The 25,113-nt window shown below is 42.4% G+C and overlaps 3 protein-coding genes and 1 long non-coding RNA gene across 7 annotated transcripts in view; 1 reads left to right on the forward strand and 3 right to left on the reverse strand.

Annotated features, from left to right (window-relative positions):
* Nucleotides 1-25,113, reverse strand: part of LOC307031587 (uncharacterized protein) — a 98,875-nt gene that overhangs the window by 43,571 nt on the left and 30,191 nt on the right. The window lies entirely within an intron of this gene.
* On the forward strand, nt 386-11,082 carry LOC307031609. Its single transcript, XR_013806010.1, has 3 exons — nt 386-2,261; nt 8,275-10,865; nt 10,948-11,082. It is a non-coding gene; the product is annotated as an uncharacterized lncRNA (long non-coding RNA).
* Nucleotides 2,550-8,279, reverse strand: LOC307031592 (uncharacterized protein). Of its 2 annotated transcripts, none has more exons than XM_079668824.1 (3): nt 6,302-8,279; nt 5,889-5,947; nt 2,550-3,268 (listed from the first exon to the last, which is right to left on the reverse strand). In XM_079668824.1, exon 1 carries the CDS (start codon nt 8,100-8,102, stop codon nt 7,110-7,112), a length of 993 nt encoding a protein of 330 aa, XP_079524950.1. In that variant the 5' UTR covers nt 8,103-8,279; the 3' UTR covers nt 2,550-3,268; nt 5,889-5,947; nt 6,302-7,109. The 2 variants fall into 2 exon arrangements, with proteins under 2 accessions (XP_079524950.1, XP_079524949.1); XM_079668823.1 differs by having other exon boundaries at nt 6,297-8,279.
* Nucleotides 20,376-24,565, reverse strand: LOC307031581 (zinc finger MYM-type protein 1-like). Of its 3 annotated transcripts, none has more exons than XM_079668794.1 (4): nt 23,655-24,565; nt 23,455-23,556; nt 23,243-23,329; nt 20,376-22,884 (listed from the first exon to the last, which is right to left on the reverse strand). In XM_079668794.1, exon 4 carries the CDS (start codon nt 22,279-22,281, stop codon nt 20,677-20,679), a length of 1,605 nt encoding a protein of 534 aa, XP_079524920.1. In that variant the 5' UTR covers nt 22,282-22,884; nt 23,243-23,329; nt 23,455-23,556; nt 23,655-24,565; the 3' UTR covers nt 20,376-20,676. The 3 variants fall into 3 exon arrangements, with proteins under 3 accessions (XP_079524920.1, XP_079524921.1, XP_079524922.1); XM_079668795.1 differs by having other exon boundaries at nt 20,376-22,930; XM_079668796.1 differs by having other exon boundaries at nt 23,243-23,556.

Genomic DNA, 25,113 nt, shown 5'->3' on the forward strand with positions numbered 1-25,113 from the left:
GGTAGTATTCACACTGTGATCGCCCTCTGTATAATGTGTGCTACACATATACTCGTATGGTAGTATTCACACTGTGATTGCCCTCTGTATAATGTGTACTACACATATACTCGTATGGTAGTATTCACACTGTGATCACCCTCTGTATAATGTGTACTACACATATACTCGTATGGTAGTACTCACACTGTGATCACCCTCTGTATAATGTGTGCTACACAGTAACTCTCTCCCCCTCCTGGGTGATTTCAGGGAACTGGAGTCTGGTTCTTCAAAATTCAAAATGCCTTTCCTCTTTTTTCACCACAGCTAGAGAACGAGAGCAGAACATTAGTCATTATTCACCTTTGATGACGATCACATTGACGGACGGCTCCGACACTTTTCTCTTCCTTCGGCTATCGGAGGAGGTTACAACCTCACACTGGTACGTTCCAGAGTCATCGTAGTCGACGTTCTTCAGGACAACAGAAACATCTCCGTTCTTCATCTCTGGATCTTTCAGCTCAACACGACCACGATAACGTGGATCCTGGTTGGTTTCAATCAGCCTGTTACCTCTGAAGAAGAAGACGTTACCATCCTCCAGGCCAGACTTTTTCCACACCAACTTTTGGACAGCAGCATCTGTGGGACTGTTACACTGAAGAGTGACGTCTTCTCCAGGCTCTGCCTTCAAATCTACAGAAAAAAAGAAAGTCAAAAGTCAGCAGCATTTCTTTAACGGTGCTCAACCTGCACATTTCTACTTCCTGTTTGAAATGGCACAGCTCTGAAACTTTAAAGTCTGATATACTTCACATACTTTGTTCTTTAACTTTAGATTTTGAATGCAGGACTCTCACTAAGTTCATTTGAAGTTTAATTCCTTTATTCGTCCGACAAAGGGAAAACAGCCATGCACATGGGGGGGTGTCCGGTGCCTTGCTCAAGGCACCATGGCAAGGCAGGAGGTGGACTGGGACCTCTCCAAGTAGCAGTCCACACTCCATATTAAGGTCTGTTCAGGGACTTGAACCGGCGACCCTACGGCTCCCAGCCCCTACTGACCGAGCCCCTCCGGGCGGCTGCACGTCGGTGTTCCAGCAGAGGATCAGAGCTCTGCTGGAGGACGGCTCTATTTAGAAATGAGAAAGGCTCTTGGCCTCCATTGGCTGGAGCAAGCAGGGAGTCATTTTGTATTTGTTCACTTTCAGCCAATCACAACTCTCCGTCTCAAAGGACATCAGCAGTGTTTGGGAGGGCCGCAGTTTCCACTCCGTTATGAAATGTCATAATTTCTACAATAAACAAATGCTACATAAACGTTATCTTGCACATTTTATCTAACCATCTCCGTTTCTAACTTTCAATATATTTGAAAAGAGATCTCTCTCTCTCTCATCTGCGTGCGGGGGCGGGGCCTCACAGACACGCTGCATCTCTCTCTCGCTCACAGACATGCTGCAGCGCTGTGCAGTGTGCACGCAGTTTTGCCGGTAATGAATATTACATTTTGTGAAGAAACTTTTCCTAGGGTTAGAATAAACGACTACGGTAACGGGTCCCAAGGTGGGTAGACCGGCATACGCAACGCTCTGGGGGTCCAACGGCTCCGTGTGTGCCCTATATGATCATTTTCTGATAACGATGAAAGAGCCCGCCTCCCTCTCCCCACGTTTCCTGCTTCTGCTGGGCTGTCAGAAGAGGGGGAGAAAAAGAGAGGCAGTCACCGTTTATTAAATATTATTATATTATTATACAGAGAACAGAGTCTTTATCAATTTGTTTTAAAGCTCAATAAATAACAAAGAAGACCTCTGACCGGAACTTTCCTAATTTTGTACCGAAGATTTAAACTTTAACGGACATGTTGACCGGCGGAACATTTTTTTTACGGAAACTGCCGCACGGTCCCCTCGTTCCTTGGAAGAGGCGGGTGTTTTTCATCTGCTGGGGGCTAAGAGATACAGCAGGAGAACACGCCGTCCACCGCGGAGAATAAACAGAAGGGCAACCATGGCAACCATGCTCCGGGGTCTTCTTCGCTGCTTTTGGTGTATTTCGGGCGGCAGCAGCGCCACTTACAGGCCTGACATATGTACTACATCGTTTCCAGCATATCCAGCGGCCTAGTGTGAACGGACACGTTAATGAATCGAATGCGTGTGAACGGAAGCCTTTTTTGCGCTTGCGTATGCGTTTTACCGTATGCGTCCTTGTGGGGCCGGGGTCTAAGCCAAACTATATCCGGTCACAGAGATCTGCTATTTTAAAGTAAAGTCAACACATATAATAATAATCAAAGTGTTTTTATTGATTTTTGTATACAAACACACATCCAGTACAACACAAAATAACAAGACTCAAAATACACATCACATACTCACCCAAATACAGGTCTAAACTAAAGGAACAATAACAAGACAGGCATTCTTAGGTTAAAATGCATAAATAAACAACAATGTCAGACAGAAGAAAATTAAAAATTAAAAAAAAATTAAAAATTAAAAAAAAAAAAAATTAAAATAAAAGAAATAAAATAAAAATAAAGGAGGGGTGAGGGGGTGGGGGGGGGTGCTGCCAGTTATGTTGAAGCAGATGAAAGCTCCCGTTCAAGATGGGCGATAAAAGGCTGCCAGACCTTATAAAACTTCTTAGTGTTGCCCTGCAATGTAAATCTAAGGTGCTCCAATTTAAGATGTGTCATTACCTCCTCTATCCATCATTTATGAGATGGTGGTGTTGTCTTTATCCAGTTAAATAAAATCAACCTCCTGGCCAACAATAACGAGAATGCCATTGCTTTCTTCTGAGCAGTTGTTAGTCCTGCTTCCTCTGGTGCCACACCAAAGATGGCTGTCAGAGGGCCAGGCTCTATATTTTTATTATAAATAGATGAGAAGGCTGTAAAGATTTTGGTCCAAAAATCTTTCAGCCTGGGACAAGACCAGAACATGTGGCATAAATTAGCTGGCACCTGTTTACATCTAGGGCAAGTCGGATCAGTCCCCTGGTAGATTCTTGCCAGTTTGTCCCTTGAAAAATGAAGTCTGTGTAACACTTTAAACTGTATTAATCCATGTCTAACACATATGGAAGAAGAATGTATTAGATCCACTGCCCTACCCCAGTCCACCTCTGATATGTCCAACTCCAATTCCTCCTCCCATTTCCTTTTTATGAGATCAAGGGATGGGGAAGCCACCCTCTGGATATTGACATAAATCCTGGAAACCACCCCTTTAAAGGTCGGGTTCGTATCCAATAGCTCATCAATCCATCCACTCTGTGGGAGAACGAGGGATGAAGAGAATGTTTTTTTAACAAATTCTCGAACCTGAAAAAATCTGAGGTAATTAGTCTTTGAGGAAATGCCATACTCCTTCTCCAGTTGAGCAGCCGACATAAATATCCCATCTTTAAAAAGATTTCTAACACATTCCACCCCAGCTCTATGCCATTCTCTAAACGCTGCTCCCCCAAGGGCCGGGGTAAACAAATGATTGCCATAAACGGGAGCAGATAGGAGGGCGTTTCTGTTTCTAAAATGTGTTCTGAACTGGATCCATATCTTAATAGAATCATGTACAACAGGGTTATTAGTGTAAAGGTGTTTGCTTAAAGGCAGAGGAGCACAGACCAGGGAGCGCAGGGACACTGGGCTAGATGCATATCTTTCCATATGTACCCACACTGGGGTTTCATCATCGTCTAGCTGCGAGACCCAAAACAACAACTTATGTATATTGGCGGCCCAATAATAGTGCATATAATTTGGTAGAGCCAGGCCTCCCTCTTCCCTCTGTCTCTCAAGGAACTCTCTTCTTATCCGGGGGACCGTTTTATTCCAGATGAAGGTGGATGTACATTTATTCAGTTCCTTAAAAAATGATTTAGGAATGAAAGCCGGAATCGTCTGAAACAAATAAAGGAACCGTGGCATTATATTCATTTTAACAGAATTTATCTTCCCTGCTAATGATAGGGGGAGAGTTGACTATCGTTCCATGTCTAATTTTGTCTTATCCAGTGTTATCTTAAAGTTATGATTAAATAGATCTTTGTATTTACTTGTTACATTAATACCTAAGTAGGTAAACTTATCTTTATGTGTTGTGAAAGGATAGGCCTGAAATGACAGTCTCCTCGCCTGCTTATTAATTGGGAAAAGGACACTTTTCTCTAGATTAATTTTGTACCCTGAGACCTTCCCGAAGCCGTCAATAATATCCAGAGCCACTGGGACGCTTATGATAGGGTTTGACAGGAAAAGGAGGAGGTCATCAGCGTATAGCGAAAGCTTATGGCTTTGCATCCCCCTGCGTATTCCCCCAAGTCCAACAGCACTCCTCAGCATTATTGCAAGGGGCTCAATTGCCATATCGAAGAGCAGGGGTGACAAAGGGCACCCCTGCCTTGTTCCCCGAAACAGGGGAAAGAATTCAGATATCACATTGTTCGTTCTTACCATAGCCTGGGGGCTTGCATATATTATCTGTATCCATGAAAGGAATTTAGGACCAAATCCAAACTTCTCGAGAGCCGTGAACAGGTAAAAAATACTCTATTCTATCAAAGGCTTTGTGAGCATCTAGGGATAATACAATCTCAGGCTCAATGTTGTCATCCCCAGTGTATATCACGTTGAAAAGGCGACGGAGATTACTGGAGAGTTGTCTACCAGCCACGAACCCTGTCTGATCAGGATGTATTATCCCACTTGCCACAGGCTCAATCCTAGCTGCCAGTACTTTGGTCAATATCTTATAGTCACAACCAAGTAAACTCACTGGGCGGTACGATTCACATTTAAGCGGATCTTTATTCTTCTTAAGGAGTACGGAGATCATAGCCTGTGACATTGTTTGAGGTAAAGTATTCTTTTCAAGGGCCTCTTCATATACTTTACAGAGTAGGGGTACAAGTTTAGGCGCAAATGTCTTATAAAATTCACTTGGGAACCCATCTGGGCCCGGCGCTTTACCCGTCTTCATATTCCGAATTGCCTTCTCTATCTCCCTCGTAGTCAGAGGTCCCTCTAATCTATCCCTTTCTGCCCTCTTTATGGATGGCATTTCTAGATTCTCAAAGAAGTTCTTCACTCGCTCGTTGTCATTTATTTCTGAGGTATACAGATCCTTATAAAAAGACTTAAATTGGTTGTTAATACCTTTCTGATCAATAATTTTGTTAGCTTGATTATCACCTATCTCCACTATCATGCCAGCAGCCGCTGATTGCTTCAGCTGGTGGCTCAGGAGCTTACCCGCACGCTCACCATGCTCATAGAGATCCTGTCTGGACCTAAGATATAGATCCACCTCGCGTTGATTCGTTAAGACATCATATTCAGTTTGTAGCAAGATCCGCTTTCTATGTAGCTCCTCAGAGGGAGCTGTAGAGTTTACCAGGTCGACTTCTTTTATTGCCCTAGTTAATTCTGTAATACGTTTCATCTTTCTCTTCCTGTCACCAGCATTAAATGAAATTATTTGCCCTCGTATATACGCTTTTAAGGATTCCCACAAAATGCCACTACTTATGTCAGGGGTATCATTAAGCTCTAAGAAAAAGTCTATTTGCGAATTTATGAATTTTGTAAAATCGTCATCTGCCAATAGCCTGTTATTAAGACGCCACATTCTCTGAGGTGGCGTGTTTTCAGGAAAGTGAAGTCTCAATATGACTGGGCTGTGGTCGGATATTACAATACCAGAGTATTCTATATGCATTACCATAGAGGTCAGTTTATTATCTAATAAGAAGTAATCTATTCTAGTATATGTCCGATGTGGTGGAGAGTAAAAAGAGTACTGCCTGGAGGTTGGATTTACGAATCTCCATGGATCAAACATACCATATACCTCGCAAAAAGAATTAATGCATTGTGCTGAATTACTTAATACCTTGGATGTTGGGCTAGAGCGGTCCAGAGTTGAATCGAGGACACAGTTTAAGTCACCTCCTAGAATCAGATTATGGGTATCCAAATTAGGTAATAATGAAAATAGGTCCTTAAAAAATTGAACATTATCCCAATTGGGAGCATATAAATTTGCCAACACCACCGGGATGTTGAACAGTTTTCCAACCACAATAATATACCGGCCATGCTTATCTCTTATAGTGGTTGTTTCTATAAATTGTACATTCCTGTGTATAAGGATGGCCACTCCCCGGCTCTTACCATTGAAGTTTGAATGATAGACCTGAGTAAATCCCCCCCTACAGAGCTTAAGGTGGTCCTTATTCAACAAATGTGTCTCCTGTAAATAAACTATCCCTACGCCCTGGTCTCTCAAATGTGAAAATACCTTACTCCGTTTCGCTGGCTTATTGATCGCCCTCACGTTCCAGCTCATCAGTTTTGTGTCCATTCTGCTTGGATCCATGATTGGTGACATATCAGGAGACTGTAGCCCAAGGTCACCATTGCACCCCTATGGTACCCATTATCCGGATAGCACCTTGAAGTCTTGGCAGCAAAAGCAAAAGAAAAAAGAGGGGGACTGGGAAGGAAGGGGGATCACCCACACAGATACAATCAACATATAACACATAACATATATAATCATAAATACAATGCTCTTCAGCGAGCACTGCTGTGTCCAACCGGTCCACCATCTCCTGCACATCGAGCTAACCGTGTGCGGCTCCGTGTATTTCACATTATCAGAATCATAACATCACCCTTTTGACTCAATCCCCTAATGGGAAAAGAAAAACAAACGAGGGAGGGGGGGGGCTCGAACAATGAGACCCTGAATAAGGCACAGTAATGAAATAAAAATAAACAGTAATACCATAGAAGGTATGCAACAGTGGCAGCGAGGATCAATAGTCCCTTAAACCTTGAATAGCGTACAACAGTAATATGAGGGAGGGCAACAGTAGCTCCCAAAAAGAATTAGGTTTATAAAAATATGCTTTGAATAACTACTGGAGTCCAGGTCTCCTAACTACACACAGTAACAACACAGCCCTGAATAACTACTGGAGGCCAGCTCCATAAGGTACAAACCATATATATGCTGGCGGCCAGGTCCCCGATCCCCCCACAGCAACAACGGAGCTCTGAATAACGACTGGAGGTCGGTCCTTAGCCGGAATCAAGGCAGTCCATTGTTTCACCCGGGGCTCAGTTCCTTTCTGATATAATCCACAGCGTTTTTCGGGTTCTCAAAGGTCTTTGTTTGTCCTCCTTCTGGCGTGATCACCAGGGTTGCCGGGTATCGCAACCCGTATCTGACCCCCGTGCAGGACCGCAGGAGGCCTCTCGCTTCTCTGAAGGCCGTCCTCTTGTTGTTTACCTCCTGGGTGAAGTCTGGGAAGATGTGAATGTTTCCGCTCCGACCCTCGGGTGTTCTCTCCATTTCCCTCGCCTTCCTCAGTATCTCCTCTTTCTCTGTGTAGTAATGGCACCTCACTACGAAGGCTCTCGGTGGTCCTACATTCCCGTCTCGCCTCGCTCCGAGGGCCCGGTGTGCTAGGTCCAGCGTCGGTGTTGCTGCTAGTCCCAACTTTTCCTCCAGTAAACCAGCCATAAACTCTGAGGGCTTCTTGCCTGCCTCGGCTCCTTCTCTGACCCCCACGACCCGGATGTTATTGCGCCGTGAGCGTGCCTCGAGGTCTTCATTTCGTCCCTTCTGCTTCAGCAGCTCCTTCTCCATTTCTTTCAGTCTCGTCTCCATGTCTGTTAAAGCGTCAGATTGTTCATTTAACGTTGCATCCACCTCTTTTCCCCGTTCGTTCATCCTGTTTGCCAGACTGCTAGTTTTATCACCAATCAGCTTCACCTCTCCCCGCAGCAGCTCAAACCGGGCCTCGGCGCTCTCCTCCAAACTCTTAGTCCACTTTTGCATCTCGGCCATCATTTCTCTTCTTCCCTTTTCTATTTCTTCTTTATACCTTGTGATCTCGCTCTTTGTCTCTTCACTGTATTTAGTTATTCCGTCGTTGGCTTTTTTAATCTCCGACATCATGTCCTTAGCCCACGGAGGTATTTCAGCGTTAGCACGTAGTGGGCTAGCTGCGTCACTGCTAGCTGAGGAGGCCCTGTTGGTGCTGCTGCCCGCCATGCGTTGTCTCTCTCGCCCCGCTCGGGCCGAACGAGAAGTCATCTTCGGTCCCAAACTGCACCAAAAATTCACCTCTCAGCTCCCAAAACCAAACGTTATGCGTCCAACCCTCCCAGTTGATAGAAATGTGTCGATGTTAAAAATTATTGACTACTTTTACACGGAGCTCCCGCACGCACGTCTTCACACGGCAAAGCACATCCGGAAGTCAAAGTCAACACATATAGACCCTAAATATAGTCTATATTAAGAACGAGAAAAGTCTTAACATATATATCCTTTTTTGTAAACATATGACAAATGTGTGAGGCTGATGACGTCAGAGCATCGTCCTATGTGCCAGAGCTTAGCCCCGGACAGCCCCAGCCCAATTTAACCCCTGGGTATTTGAGAGGGAGCTCCTATATGGCATTACCCCGCTGAAGCTCACCAAAGTTTAATATATTTCATAGTTCAAAGTTTTGTCAATTGTTTTTGTTTATTGGTCAAATACTGGTTTCTAATGGTTTCCGAGGAGTTTTACTGGAATGAAAGAGCACAGAGTCTACAGAAGCAAAAAAGCAGCATACTGCATTAAACCTGACCTTCACAGAGAGGTTGAAGTTCATGTGGAGAGGAGGCTTCAGTAGTCTGTCTGCACTCTGTTTAGTTTTGCTATCTTACAATCAATATAGTAAATGTGAGGTAAAGTGTGTCACCAATGTAACCGGTTAGAACTCAAAGTTGCGATGAGGTCTTAAAATTTATGGAAGGGTCTTAAAAGGTATTAAATTTGACTTCAGGATTCCTGCATATACCCTGTTTATGAAATACCTGTATCCCTCTCATCACAACAAGACTCTACACTGTGCAGGAAAAACAATTACATACATGAAAATAACCTTGATGCATGGGAATGAAACACACAAACTATCTTCCGTGGCTATACTGATATGTCACAGTAACGGTCAACCACAGAAAAGTAAGTCCAGCGGGGCACACGTTGAATACATATAATACGGTAGTTCTATTATGCCTTTAAGCCTATAGGCTACGTTTAACCCATAAGAACCCGGACCCATTTCTACTTAGGGGAAAGTCATTTAGACTAAATAGACACATTTCTGACAAGTAACCCCCCTAGTGTCAAATATCTGGGCTTTAATGGTAAAGTAACTCTTATTTCTAACTTCATTAACAAGGATGATGTTTTGGTTTGCATTTGTTTGAACATACTTTGAATTGAAGAATAAAGCATATGTTAACTAAATATAATTGAATCCGCTAAATTAACTGACCAGACCATAATCATATTTCTAATTGTGCATATTTGTCACTCCGGGTTTACTGTGAATGTTTAGGGTTAAAGTCCCGATGTGACACCATGTGTCACAGCAATATTTATTGCATTTGTTTCATATCAATTTCATCAAGAAATGTTTCCACAAAAGGTTAAATGTAATCAGAATCAGAATACCTTTATTCGTCCCACAGAGGGGACATTTACATTTGTTACAGCAGAAAAGAGCCAAAGACAGCTTAATGTTTAACAAATGACATGTCATGTAAGCATTTTTATTCTTAAATGGCTTGAATATTAACTTTAGCAACAAAAAACCTTTCCAAATCTAGCTAGTTCTGTCACATGTGTTAGCCTGACACATGGACATCTTGGACATGTTGTTATGGGAAGACAAAAGCAAATGACAAGGACCATGACCCCAGACTGTTCAGTGTGTGTCACTTTGGGACTTCATGAGATAAAAAAGGCTAAAGCTGTATAAGGAACTTTCCAGAACATTTAAATTTCATGTGACGAGCGTGTCTAAGCAATTCTGTCTGCCTTCCGTGTTCCTGTTGTTATTTACTTCCTCTCTGCCTTCTTCTGATGATTTATCTGTTAGTTTGTGTGTTTCATTCCCATGCATCAAGGTTATTTTCATGGATGTAATTGTTTTTCCTGCACAGTGTAGAGTCTTGTTGTGATGAGAGGGATACAGGTATTTCATTAAATAAACGTGCTCCCTGGAGAATAGCTACAGAATTGATATCACAATTTAATCCACAGTCACACACTCATCCACACAGTCACCTACTTTGTAATGTTCGATACCTCCCTGTAAGCGTCACGATATCGGCCTCTCACCCACAACCTCACATACGAGTACTGAATGTGCAGCAAAGTGATCTTAGGAAGGCAGATATAGCAAAAGATGAACGTAAACGACAAACGATGTTTCTTTCCTGGTAAGTCAACAATGGGTCCTCAATGTACACGCCCCGGATTCCTATGACGAAAATAATAGAATGTCGCCAGTTGTCATGACTCAACTTATACTGCAACACCGGATAAAGTTAGCAACACACGTTAACCAGGAACAGCAGATTAATCCCTTCTCCTAATGTTATTTCAACCCAACGTTGTGGAATTAGAGAAAAGGGGCTTCTTAACGTGCTTTTATCCGGGGTGGAGGGATTTAAATGTTAGTTAAATATAACATTGGGGCGTGTAATTGTAGTGGGTGGAGGTGGTGAAATGAGGATATCCATCTCGGAGTTCAAGCTAGCATGATATAGTTAACGTTACACAATAATAAGGAAGAGAGCTATGTTTGTGATACATCGCTATTGATATGGATTTAGAGTGCATATTTGAGACTTCTAAACAGTAAACTAAAACGTAACTTATGGGTGAGTGTTTTTAGCAGAGCCATATGATGTCCTTGTGATTCTGTTGATTATTACCTGTCTGTTTTATGTTGCAGCTCAGCTGATGTTGGATTGATAGCAAAGGGAGAGGGACTTAAGTGAGAGTGAAAACACAAGGTAAGTTTCAAATAGGTCAGCAATTTCCCATCCTATAGGTTGCTAGATGTATCTAACCCTTTCCCCTGTCTTCCTCTCTCAGCACAAGAACCCCAGGGGGATTCAATGGAGCCTGAAGACCTGCAATGAGACCCTCACCCTGAGCCTGAGTCTCAACTCCCAGAGTTTTGCAAGCCTCTCCCTGTTCCTTATTTTGATTAAACAGACGTTAAGCTTCCCAATGGTGTGGTCTTCGTTTTGTGAAAAATATGATTACCTCACATGTTGTTGCTGTTGTTGTCTTTTGTTATGGTTAAATTGCTCCTGCTGACTTGAGCCAGCCATTCTTTCCTCCTCTCTGTGTCAGTGGGGAAGCTTTACATGTGTACTCCTTTCTCTGAGCGCTTGGAGCATCCCCAGGCAGCACAGCAAACCATGGGGGAGACGATATGCCAGGACAACACAGAAGAAAAGGCACAGACAAACTGCATGACATGCTATTCAATGTTTATTGAATTCCATTTATTTACAATGGATGTTCCTAAAACAACACATTCATCATTATCATCATCATCATCATGCTGCTGCTGCTAGTCCTTTGACTCATTGTGCTGTCAGTTGACAATCATTGATAGGCACCTGTGGGTCTCCTGTCCTTTCTGAAAGTCATAAAGATTAAATTCGTACTTTAGATTACTTATGTCCTCAATTACCATGGGATTACTGAAACCACCATGAACTAAAGAAATGGTAGAAATGTATCTAATCTGAATGTTGAAACCTTCCTCCCCATCCCCTCCCTCTAAATATATAAATAAACAAAGGCTGGAGAGGTCGAGCGAGGGAGAGAGAGCGCGTGCAGCGGTCTGCTTGCGCACGGAGCAGGAGTTTTTTGAGAGAAAATATATTTCTCTGTGCTCAAAAATGTTCAAGTGTGCGCTCAATCGCATTTTCTATGCTCAACATGTTTCATTGCGTGCTCAGGATAGTGGCACAAATATAACGCCATACCGGTACTGCACCTTACTCACGAGACGTTGTAAAAAAAAATTAGGTGGGGGGCGAACGCAGTAACCACTCCGCCAACGCACTGTCACCCCTGTCGTGCGGGCCGGATGAGAAAGTCTGGCGGGCCGGATGTGGCCCGCGGGCCACCAGTTGGTGGTCACTGCTCTATTCAAACATAATATTCAGTGTCCATCGACATGAAAATAACAAAAAAGTTCATGCTGGACTCAAACCCGAGTCCCAAACGCAAAAATCACTCGTTGCATGCGCGTTACTGGTGCGCCACGGATCTACACAAAGTATTACACCACCACACTTTAATGTGTAGAATGAACCATGTTAAAAAGTTCCAGAAAGATGCAACCCGACCATCATTTATAATGTGAGCAAATGTATCTACACTTATAATATACATATTATAGTAGGCATTTGCTTAGAAATAGTATAGGCTATTGACTGAGGTCTGTATCAAGCCTCATTAAGACCCACCGAGATCAGATATCCTAGTTTATCAGCCTGCGAGCCCACATTATGTTGTGATAAGTCTTAAATTGTACATATGAATGTGTTCCAGTGCACACATAAAGTTCCAATATGCAAATCAGGCCATGTGTGTCATTACATTTGCCATGTATTACATTATGCTATAATATATTATTTTAGACATTTTTAAACACTAACTTTTTAAATAGGCCCCCCATTTCCTGTTGCTATGTCTGCTAATGCAGTAGCTGATAGGATGTAAACCTGTACCAAAGCTGTTGCGCTAGAAACAGAATGCAATTAAAAAAAGGTTTATATTCTAGCAACGCTGGCTGTCTTTTCTGTCTTGAGACAGACTCACCAAAATAAAATACTTTACAGCATAGGCATCACGTCCCCTATGGTGTGCTAAGGGCACACCATAGTTGGTACATAGGATTGTTGGGATCCAAACCACACAGCGATGGATGTACAGAGAATACTGTTTTTATAAGGGATAAATGCGTGTGTAGTCTTTCATATTAAACATGATCGCTGGTAGATAGCTACAGAAGTCGTAACAGTTTAACCTGGGCGGATCCCATTTTTCCCTGGGCGGATGTTTACCTGAGAGGATCACAGTTTACAGTTCACAGCCAGGGGCGCCGCCAGGGATTTTGGGCCCCATGAAAATATATCACATTGGGCCCCACCACCAGACACAGGCCACCTTGTTTATAAATTACCTCGAGGGCCGTACCAAATGGTCTAGCGGTCAGTATACGGCCCGGGGGCCGGAGGTTCCCCACCCCTGCTTTAACATAATAACATTAGTATTAATATCATAACCAAAATGTCGGTGATTAACATTGTATTTACCTAATAAAGACTCACTCAACGCTTCAAACTGTACATCATCCAAATAGACTAAAAGCAGTTTTTTGTTTTATATAGATCATTGGCTATGTGGGAAAATACTGTGTTTGAAATGTATAATTAAAATTAGATGTTAGCTTTTTGTTTTGATATATATATATATATATATATATATATATATATATATATATATATATATAGTCTCCCTTCAAATATGTTAAGTTTCATGTCATTCAACACAATGCTGCTCACCTCCTTCAGTTGGGAGAAAAGCTGGTTCAGGTTCAGCATTATGGGGGGACAGGGCTGCTGAGCTTAGAGATGGATCTGTTGGTCCTGGCACCAGGGGGAGGGACAACTGATTTAGTATGAATAGGCGCTAAAAATGTGCCTGCATTTATTAAAGGTAGAGTAGGTATGAATAGAAAAAACAGCTCGAGTGCGCTAGAATTTGAAAGTACACAACCGAAAAAATCTGCCCCTTCCTTCAGACTTCCTTACAGAGCCCCTCCTCCAAGACACAAAAACACGCACATGACCAATGAGGGCACGAGATAAGTTTGTGCCAAGGGCGCCGGAAGCAGGGGGGCCAGGGGGCCATTGGCCCCCCCACTTTTCAGCCCTGCCCCACATTTTCGCAGCAGCAGATGCCGCGGAAAACTGTACAAATCCCGTTTCAATAATTCCCCTCTACTCTAAAGTCGCATCTAAAACGCGATCTGATCTAGCTGTGTACATTTTGTTATTTTTGATTGTTATATTCAGTCTCACTAGCTTCAGGCATGTTTGAAGCTTGTAAAGGGAAGATGACAGCTCTCACTCGCCACTCTGCTGTTTCTCAGCGCCGCTCCCCCTCCCTCCCGCTGAAATTATGAATGTAAGGTGTATAGTAATCATAGATAACACGGCAGGGTCCGTTACAGTTTGTTTTTATCTGATTTCAAATAAGCAAAGTTTTCGCTTTCAGTACATTAAACTTGTTTCGGCAAATTCAGATGATAAATAGGCCTACAACTTTGAAGCTTGTAACGGAATAATTACAAGCGGAGAACGGAGTAATTTAACGTCACTGCAGGCATAACAACAGCCGGTGTTTCTCGTGAGTCTTTTCCCCGGGAAACAAACACAATACACACAAACGCAAAAATACACAAACACACACGTATATACACGCGGCGCGGAACACTGTACAAATCCCGTTTCAATAATTCCCCTCTACTCTAAAGTCGCATCTAAAACGCGATCTGATGTAGCTGTGTATATTTTGTTATTTTGTATTGTTATATATATATTCAATCTCATTAGCTACACGCATTTTTTAAGCTTGTAAAGGGAAGACCACAGCTCGCCTCTCACTGGCCACTCTGCTTTTCCGCAGTGCCGCTCCCCCTCCCTCCCGCTGAAATTATGAATGTAAGGGATAGTAATCATAGATAACACGGCAGGGTCCGTTACAGTTCGTTTTCATCTGATTTCAAATAAACAAAGTCTTGGCTTTCAGAATATTAAACTTGTTTCGGCAAATGCAGATGATAAATAAAGGTTTGAAGTTTGTAATGGCATAATTACAAGCGGAGAACTGAGTAATTTAACGTCACAACAAGCATAACAACAGCCGGTGTTTCCCGTGAGTGCAGTAATCCAAACGAAAATATCTTCCCTCCGTAGTATTTTTGATCATTTGCTCTGCTAATAATCAATCAGATCGATGGATTCCAGAGAAGAGAAACACTTTAAAGGCCTTTTTCTCAAAACGATGACTCTGTAACAGTCATTATATAATGTGACATATTTTGCTTAATATTTGGAGTACAAAAACAATCCTGATCTCATTAGAAAGCTAGGAATCAAAATGTGTCTTCGGGTCAATGCGAACGATTTCGATGGAGCAGGTCACTTTGCATTAGGTAAAATAAAGCAGGCAGACATAACAGGAAGAATATGTACATTTTAACCCAATCAAATAGGACATTGTCACACCATTCAAATGTATCCATGTAAATTACAACCAATAAAAAAGCTTAGATTTGTTTATTTGTTACGTTGTTTACTTTATTTGTTACGTTGTTCTGCTGTGTGTGTCAGCCGTTAACCTAGAGATATAAAGAATATATACACTTGCAAACATGTCAGAAGAACCAGCGCAGAAGAAAACTAAATACGGTCAATCTAAACTTAAATTTAACAACTGGAAGGTCACATCCCTGACTACCACATCTCCGGAGGCTGGACCTTCTTCAAACAGCGAAGCCAGATGAACCCAAAAGCAGCAGCTCTAGTCTGCGGCCGCAGAAACTGTCAAAACCGCCGCCGACCCCACCGCCGCCGTTGTTGAACCGAAACAGGCTGGTTCCAACTGCATGGAGGTTTGCTGTCGGGACATTGAGGCGGTTAAAGCTGTACAGCTAACTATCAGAAAAAAGGAGACCGCTAGTAGATTATTTGGGCAAAGAGAAGGTACTTCAACGCAGAATGGTACAAAAACCGAGTGGTTAATTCTTTGCAAAACCACTAAACGATAGTGATAAATTGCGATGTTAACAACCTCATGATAACCTCATTTTTTTTTTTACTTAGGATCATACCTGTGTTTAGTCTAGAAAAAGGTGAATGTGTGCATTTTATTATAAAATTGTGTATATTTACAGACTGTTGCAAACACTAAGAAGCTTATAAACATCAGGTTTAAAACTAAGAGCTTTACAAAAAAGTAACACAATTAAAGATGTTTGGAGTTTTATTTGAGTTATTCATTTACATTTTTTGTCAAAGAGATGCTGATTTGAAACCGTTGTAGCCGTTACGGCATTTCCTGTTTCTGCCGGAGAGAGGGGAGTTTGTCCCAAAGCTTGCCGCTGTATTTACTCCCTCCATCTGACAGGAGGGAGCCTCATGTGTCACTCCACGGAGTTCACTCCGTCACGGAGGGGGAGTGTCTAGGGCGTAGTTTGGGATTGGGCCATACACACGCACTTTTTTTGGCCCCCCCAATTCTAAAATGAATCCGGCGCGCCTGGTTTGTGCACAGTTGGAAGGCTGACAGGCAGGTAGGCCATCCAGTTACTTTAGCCGGGCAGGCTCAGATGATTGGTCGTGCTTTTTACAGCGCCACGGCTTCCACAGATGAAATGTTTGTATGTATTTATTGTCAAAGCATTTAATATATTCATTGCCATCGGGATGTTAAGAGCATTCCATGGAATATAACAAAAAGTGTTTCTGAAGTGAATTACCTACCCTACCTTTAAATGTCAGCTAAAAAAGCAGTGAAATGAAAAACCTCTGAATTTTCTGTACAGATATTAACAGTAGTTTACTTAATGTCAGCTTAGTAAAAAAAAAACATTAGCTAACAGAATAATTTCCACCACTCATGGACCATACCTTTTCTTGTTAAAAACTGGGTGACATAATGTCGCCCTTTAGTCCCTCTCTCTTGTCTTTCTCTCCTTTCTCTTCTTTTCTTAGAGCCTGACTTTTTGAGTCGTTGAGACATGTTACAACACAAGTGTAGGCTAAGTACTAGGCTAGCATTCCTCCTCACATGTTTTCACTCTCTGCAAGTGCAGGTGCCGCACAGCGTTTGGAGGCAGGACCAAACCATTACATGTAAATAGAAGGGGGTGTACAGAGGCTTTGGATAATTAACTTTTGGAAGAAAATAAGTTAACTTAATCGTAAGTTTAGTGAGTACTTTATCAATATAACGTTCTATTAATGTTAATTATTGAGGATTGATGAAAGGTTACTTAACATTTTTTTCTTAATTTTCTAAACATTTTGGGGCCCCCGTCAGTCACAGGCCCTTAGAATCGTCCTAACTTTTCACCCCCTGTTCACAGCTGAAGACTTCTCCACGCTGCTTTCAAACTATGAGTAAACAACGTGTTCACTTGGAGGCTGTCTGAAGGTGTACACACAGGTCTCAGATGGACTTGGTATCACATTAAGAACGATATTCAGTGATAAGTCTGGCAACAATAGCTGGTTTGAATGATTTAATTGGAGCTCGCAATGTTTTGAACAGACATCCCCAGTCAACTCGTTTTTCTTTTTGTAGTCCCCGCTGTTCGCGTCCAGATATTTCCATCGTAACCACAACCTCACACACTGGTACTGAATGTGCATCAAAGTCTTCCTACCGAGCCAAATATACCAAAAGATGTATGTAAACGACAGAAGAAGCGATCGAAAATCACCCCAGTTGATCGGGAAACCAGTTAACGAGGGAACCAGTTAATCCGGAACACCGGCGGGCGTGTCTGAAGCTCGACCAACAACCAATCACATGAATCTCCCACCCCTGACACACAAGCAGCGGTTTGTTTGGCGAGAGCTTGTACTGGCATCTGATTTGATTGGCTGACACTTCCACCGAAAGCTTCAGAAGCTTCAAAAGTTGAACATTGCTCAACTTTTGAAGCCACGTCAGGAAAGCTCCGCTCTGCTTCCCAAAATGCAGTTCGGCGAAAAGTGACGTCACCACATTCAAAGTGAATGGGCAGAAGCGTTTGAAGCTGCCGCTGTGTGGACGGGCCGTAACTAACTCATAAACATAATTATAATGCAAGAATACTGAAACTATGTACATTTCAATAAGCTCTAAGATGAATTACTTGTTATTATATTTAGTCCCAACAGTATACAAAACAGCAGCAGTCATATATATTACAACAATTTTGATAACAAATATGTATTTACCTCTGGACATTACATAACATTCAATGCACAGAGGTGTAAAGTAACTAAGTACATTTATTCAAATGTTGTACTTAAGTACAATTTAGAGGTATTTCCATTGTATGCTACTGTGTACTTCTATCCCTTTAGTTACTTCGCATATGTGGATGAATGATGTGAAATATAACCAAGTGTTAAATCAGACTTTAGTTCCACCTGGAGTAAATCCACAAGCTACCCTGCAGTATACAAAGTCATTATAGTATATTACTAAAGTACAAGATCTGACACACACACACACACACACACACACACATACACACACACACACTCTCACTCACACTCTCACTCACCTCCAGCAGCCACAGAGCCAATAATTCACAGGAACATGAAGACATGTTGGGCAGATGTTCGAGTCGCCAAGGCGGAGCGAGTGAGTCTGGTCTGTACACGTTTCCTTTCCCGGGAGAGAAGGGAGGTCACATGTGTCGTTTATCAAACCCACTTTCGCATTAATGTAGCTCCGCTAAATGCGTCATGGGAGTTTGAAGAGATTCGTGTTAAGAACTCTGGAGTAAAATATGACTCCATATAAAACCCCGTTAAACTTTCCACACGGGCACTGCTAGTGCTGCGTACCGGTACGCCGAACTGGTACTTGTAAAACGTTTCGGTTCAAGTCCGGTTAAAACCGTAACGTTGGGAACTGGTACTTGGACTCGCAAAAACACTAGCACTTACGTATATTCTCCTTTTTGTTCTAAACCAGCTAAAACCTCCCTGAAGGCAGGAGAGACTGAAAAGAGTCAAGGGAAGCTTATAAAAGTTAACATCATTTAATTCAGTAAAAGATGCGGTGGTGTACAAATGAAGTTGCAAAAAGGAGGCGCTCTCCTCATCTCCCATCAGCCCAGATCAGCAGGTAGAAGAGATCAATTCTTGGCTTGCTCTTCCTGTTGTCATCTGAGGTCTTCTCCTATTGGCCGGCGTCGTCGGGGGGCGGGTCCAATGCAATTCCTGCCTTTTTCTGTAGCTAAATTACATCATTCTGGTGTCTGTGGTTATTTAAACATTCCCTGATAAACGTTATTCAGCGTCAATAAATGAGTGCTAATCCCAGTGTGCTCAGTGTACAACATCACATGTCATTTCACCTTTGATTAACGCAGGGGTCGGCAACCCGCGGCTCTAGAGCCGCATGCGGCTCTTTAGCGCCGCCCTAGTGGCTCCCTGGAGCTTTTTCAAAAATATGAAAATGGAAAAAGATGGTGTGAATATATTTTTTGTTTTAATATAATTTATTATCCAATGCTGTAAAAATGTGTATAATAAATATTTAATTTAATTTAATTTAACATTTCTGTCAACGAAGATTTACGTCATAGCCTGCGACACACGTTTCAGCTCGGCGTAGTGCCAGGGTCAGGGCTAGACTGGATTGTTTTAACCGCGTAATTTAACCGCGTAACTCCGAGGTGCTAACTGTTGCTAACAAACCGGCGGGTGTGTCATGGGCCATGGATCCCAAAGGGAACAAGAGAAAGATAGCTGAGGAGAACAGAGGATTCAACAGTTCTTGGACCGAATCATTTGCTTTCATTGCCAATGCGGAAGGATTGCCTGTATGTTTGCTTTGTAATGAGAAATTGTCAAATAACAAAAAGAGTAACGTGGAAAGACATTTCCATGGAAGGCATGCTACATTTGCAGCCGAGTACCCAGTTGGGAGTGAGAGAGAAAAAGTGCGATTGCATTACTTCTGGAGAAATTAGAGGAGCGCAAAGATAGATTTAAGAAGTGGATTGCATCTCCAAACTCCACTACTGCTGCTAGTTTTGTTGCAACCCGGGAGATAATAAAGCGTGGAAAACCGTTCACAGATGGTGACTACATGAAGGATTCATTCATTAAAATATCAGAGCACCTATTTTCAGACTTCAAAAACAAACCCGAGATAATACAGAAAATTAAAGACATGCCTCTCTCCGCAAAGACAGTGAAGGAAAGGGCCATTAAAATGGCAGACAACATCACCAATCAGCAAATCAAGGACTGTAATTCAGCTCCAGCATACTCAATTGCCTGTGATGAGTCGTGTGATGTGATCGATATTGAACAGGCAGCGCTGTTATGCAGGTATGTGAACTCTGATGGGCCGCAAGAAGAAATGATCGAATTAATACCACTGAAAGGCCAAACACGCGGGGAGGACATATGTGAGGCTGTGCTGAAGTGTTTAAATGACAATGGAATAAACACCAACCAGGGGCGGACCTAGCACATTTGGTGCCCTAGGCGAGCTTCACCACTGCGCCCCCCCCAAAAAAAATATCAAAACATCTTAACAGTTATACAGTAAAGTACTGCAGCTGTATTTATTACAAGCAAGAACAAGAGCTAAGAATAAATGTAAAGTGCACACTAAAGAATTAAAACAAATAAACAACTTAGCTAACAAACAATAATAATATCAATAACAAACAATAAAAGAATGTGCAAATTTGCTTTCAAAGAAAATTAAGAAGAAATGTAAAGTGCACACTAAAGAATTAAAACAAACAACTTAGCTAACAAACAATAATAATAATAACAATAACAAACAATAAAATAACGTGCACATTTGCTTTAAAAGAAAATTATGTATTGTAAAATATGTTACACATGTCAAATAATCAAAATATAATATGCTAAATAAACAAACAAATACATAAAAATTACAAATTCACTTTGTCTCAAGAACTATTTACATTCCACTCCCTATCATCACACAAGGTTGGCCTACATATTAGCTCCTACTGGTTTCCATTTACAGTGCAATCCTTCTGGCCTTCCTCGCTGCAAAGTCATCAATCACATCATCATATGAAATCTGACCACCAACCTCATGGTTAATACTGATTACAGCCAGACCACTGAGGCGTTCTTGAGCCATGGTGGACCTCAGGTATGTTTTCAAGAGTTTTAATTTGGAAAAACTCCTCTTGGCTGAAGCTACTGTTACTGGTAGCGTTGCACTGATCCGCAGAGCAATACACAACTTGGGATATATTTCGGTGAGCTGCTTTGTATGTATGAATTTCAACAACTCAAGAGTTGTCATGCTCTTTGATGGCAAGTCAGGTACATTTTCCAACTCCTGAGCCAGCTCCTTCCCATCCAAATCAGATTGCCCTCCATGGCTTAAGGTGTGTGCAAGTGCCTCTGCTTGCTTCATCAGCTCTTGGTGTGGCAGGTCTGGGAAGTTGTACAGAATGCCAAACTTGTCTTGCACATGTTCAAGAGTGGTAAACCTCTCCTTTTGTGCTGACACTGCAGCATCTACCACCACGTTAAAGAACGTTACCTCCAGATTTTGCAAAGCATTCCTCAATGGCTCATCAGGAGACTCATATGAGAAGTGCCTCTTTGTTGACTTCAGCCGCTTTTGCACAAGGACTGCATCCACATTCATGTCTTCACACATGTCCTTGGCTGATGTTTGTGCAGCCACAAAGCCTGTGGCTCTGTAGGATTTGAGAGCTTTTTCAGTCTTTTTCAGTAGACTTACTGCTACATCCACTTGCATTGTTTGGGACTGCAGGACTTTGCTCACCTGCTGAATTTGACTTAACATGTCATACCAGACCACTGTGCACAGTGAAAAGCGGAATGACCCCACTTCTTCTGCCAGAGACTGGGCTTCAATCCTGATGATTGGGTCTTTGGCCTGGTTTCTCACCTCAAGCAGTGCCTCTCTCACAGCTGCGGCTTCATATCGCAGAGGCTCCACAGCTTTCACTCTGCTCTCCCATCTGGTTTCTGACCACATTTTGAGTGAAAGGTTGACGTGTTTCTTGAGGATGGCCCATCTCTGTGTAGAGGCAGAAAACAGGCAGTATAGCTTCTGCACAATGCCAAAAAATGATATGGCATCTTTGGAGCTTTTGGCAGCATCAGCAATGACCAAATTGAGTGTATGTGCCCCACAAGGCACAAACAAAGCTCTTGGGTTCAACTGCAGTAGCCTGGCCTGTACTCCCTTGTTCTTCCCTCTCATATTTGCGCCGTTGTCATATGACTGTCCTCTGCAGTCATCAAAGGCAATCTGCAACTCCTCCAGCCTCTTCAAAATCAGGGCGGACAAACTTTCACCAGTGGACTCCTCTGCTACTAGGAATCCCATGAAGTGCTCTTTAATCTGGGGGTCTTCTTCCAGTGTCACAATTCTGATGACTACTGACAGCTGTTCAGTGTGGCTAACATCCGGGGTGCAATCTAAAATGAGGGAAAAGTACTTGCATTTCTTTATTTCTTGCACTATTGTTGATATAATCTTTCCACTGATGCATTCAATCAACTCATTCTGAATGGTTTTGCCCAAGTAGCTGTGGTGGGATGTTTGACTTTTAATCTTGTGGATGTGGTCTTTCATCACTGGGTCAAACTGCGCCAAAAGCTCAACCTCTTTCAAAAAGTTTCCATTTGAAGGAGAGTATTTCTGTCTTTCCTCTCAATGCCATATTTCGCCCTGCCAGAGACTGTACAATAGCAACCAGTCATGTCAGCACTGCTCTCCACCGACTCTTCTCTGCCTCAAGGAGGGCCTGCTCTTGTTTGTCTATTGTTGTACCTTGTTTTAATCGAACTGCCAATTCTTTCCATGACGCCAAATTGTTCAGGTGTTCCGGACTATTTTCATGGCTGGTCAAAGCAGCACTTGCATTTTTCCAATCCGACAGTCCTGCATTTGTTAAATTAATTTGTTTTGGAGATAAAAGTTGACAACAAAAACAAAAAAGACTGTTCTTCTTTTTTGAATATGTCACCCAACTTCTTTTGATCCTTTCTCCATTTACTAAGGTCCTGCTGAAGTACTGGTGGTGGCAACTTCTCCCATCATCTCTCCTTGGGAAAATGAAATCAGGTGTTATCTGATATGGTCCTCTCCGAACAAACTCTGTCCTCATTGTGTCTGTGAGATGTGAAGGGCAGTCAGCAGGATCGGTTGGTAGTGGATCGTCTGTCTTTGCTGCATCTGGAGGGCATGTGAAGCACATTTTCTCACCTCATATTCACAATATCTTCACACACACACACACACACACACACACACACACACACACACACACACACACACACACACACACACACACACACACACACACACACACACACACACACACACACACACACACACACACACACACACACACACACACACACACACACACACACACACACACACACACACACACACACACACACACACAACCCCAATTCCAAAAAGGTTGGGACAGTGTGTAAAATGTAAATAAAAACAGAAAGCAATTATTTGAAAGCATGAGGACAATTAGGTTTATAGCTAAACATCTTTACATTCATAAGGCACACACCTGAGAAGAGTGTATGGGTGGAATCTGTGGTGCAATCAGGATGAGATGCAGCAGGCTGTTCTGACGTTCCTTGCAGTGGTTCTGGGCCTATACATATATAGAGAACACACAAGAGCAAATATATTGGCTGGATTAGAAATGGCACGACAGTCATTTTTACATTCAATTATTTATCATCACATCAGGAACATCTATTGACATATTGTACTCACCAGAACAAACAGACACAGTGGTCAGTGGCAGGGTGGAATCAGTGGTCATCTCATCAGGATGAGCAGCTTGCTGTTCTGACGTTCCTTCATGTGGTTCTAGGTCTATAAATATAGAAAGAACACACAAGAGCAAATATATTGACTGGATTTCACATTCAATTATTTATCATCAGGAACATCTATTGACACATTGCACTCACCTGAGGAAGCCGGCACAGCTGAGGTGCATGGCGGTTCCTTGTCAACTGATGCAGCAGATGGTCCCAGATATTTTAAAAGTGAATCTAAAATGATATAACAAAATGTGTATTATCAACATTGAATCATTTCCATTTGTTAAATGTAGCTATTATTTAGTTAGTAAGCATTAGGACAGCCTGACAGGTCTGATTCAACTAATCAAGAGCTATGCCTATCTTATTAGAACAGTTGAATCAGGTGTGTTAGTTCTGGGTTGGAACGAAAACATTCAACAGGACTGGAGTTGAGAACCACTGAGCTAGTTAGCTAACGTTAGCGCACATTATGACAGGGTTGAATTTGGCAAATGTTTGACTCGGATAGTCAATGTGCTTTCTGAGGTAAACTTAACGTTAGCTAACGTTACCAACTAACTAACATTCCACCACACTGGCTAGCTCGCTACACCAAAACTAACATTGTTTTTATTACTAATATTTCTATTTCATGACACAAAGAAAATAGCCTTATGACAGTTTCGACTGAATGGCAATAACAAACGCTGGCTAGCTAACGTTGGCTTGGCTAACTAGCAAGATTACATGATCCATTCGCTAATGTTGACAATACAATCAAAATTGCATACCTTTCACCTTGGCACGTTTCTCTTCTTCTTCTTTTCTTCTGTTTTTATACTGCGCCCCAGATGGCTTTTGCCTCTTCATAGTTCTCTAACGTTAGTCTTTCTTTCCTCAACGCTCAATTTGATAAACACTTGACCGATACCCATCAATGCACAGCGCTCTAGCATGTTCTGACTGTGAACACCTAAAGCCGAGGCTCTCCGACCGACCGTTTTAGATTTTTGGCTCATTTTCCCTTATGTTAGAATTTTTTTTTTATTTAAGAATAATGGTTGCAGATATAGAGGGGGGGCGCCAAAACTGCGCCAAGCAAAAAAAAAAAAAAAAAAATGTTGCAATTTTTGGCGCCCCCCTCTGGGTGGCGCTCTAGGCAACCGCCTATATTGCCTGTAGGAAGCTCCGCCCCTGACACCAACCACCTGATTTCAGTGGCTACAGATGGGGCACCCAGTATGAGAGGATCACAAAAGGGGTTTGTGACTTTACTAAAGAAAGCGTTGGATCGAAATCTGCTTGCATTTCACTGCATCTTGCACCAAGAAGCACTGTGTGCACAAACATTCCCACCGGAGTGTATGGAGGTGATGAACCTTGTCATCGAGATGGTGAACAAGATAATTGCAAAAGCATTAAACCACCGTCAGTTCCGTGCATTTCTAGATGAAGTTGACAGCGAATATTCCGATCTCCTGCTACACAACAAAGTCCGGTGGCTGTCCAGGGGTGAGTTTTTGCGTCGCTTTGTTGCTTGTTTAGAACATGTGAAAACATTCCTGAAAAGCAAAAACCTGAACTACCCGCAACTGGAAGATACCGAGTGGCTGGAAAAACTGCA

This window comes from Notothenia rossii, assembly GCF_949606895.1.
Source record: "Notothenia rossii genome assembly, chromosome: 3".
Taxonomy (NCBI): Eukaryota; Metazoa; Chordata; class Actinopteri; order Perciformes; family Nototheniidae; genus Notothenia; species Notothenia rossii.

What these genes read in the sequence shown, in the direction of transcription:
- LOC307031592 (XM_079668824.1), bottom strand. Translation starts at nt 8,102, where the DNA reads ATGACTTCTCGTTCGGCCCGAGCGGGGCGAGAGAGACAACGCATGGCG.
- LOC307031581 (XM_079668794.1), bottom strand. Translation starts at nt 22,281, where the DNA reads ATGAAAGACCACATCCACAAGATTAAAAGTCAAACATCCCACCACAGC.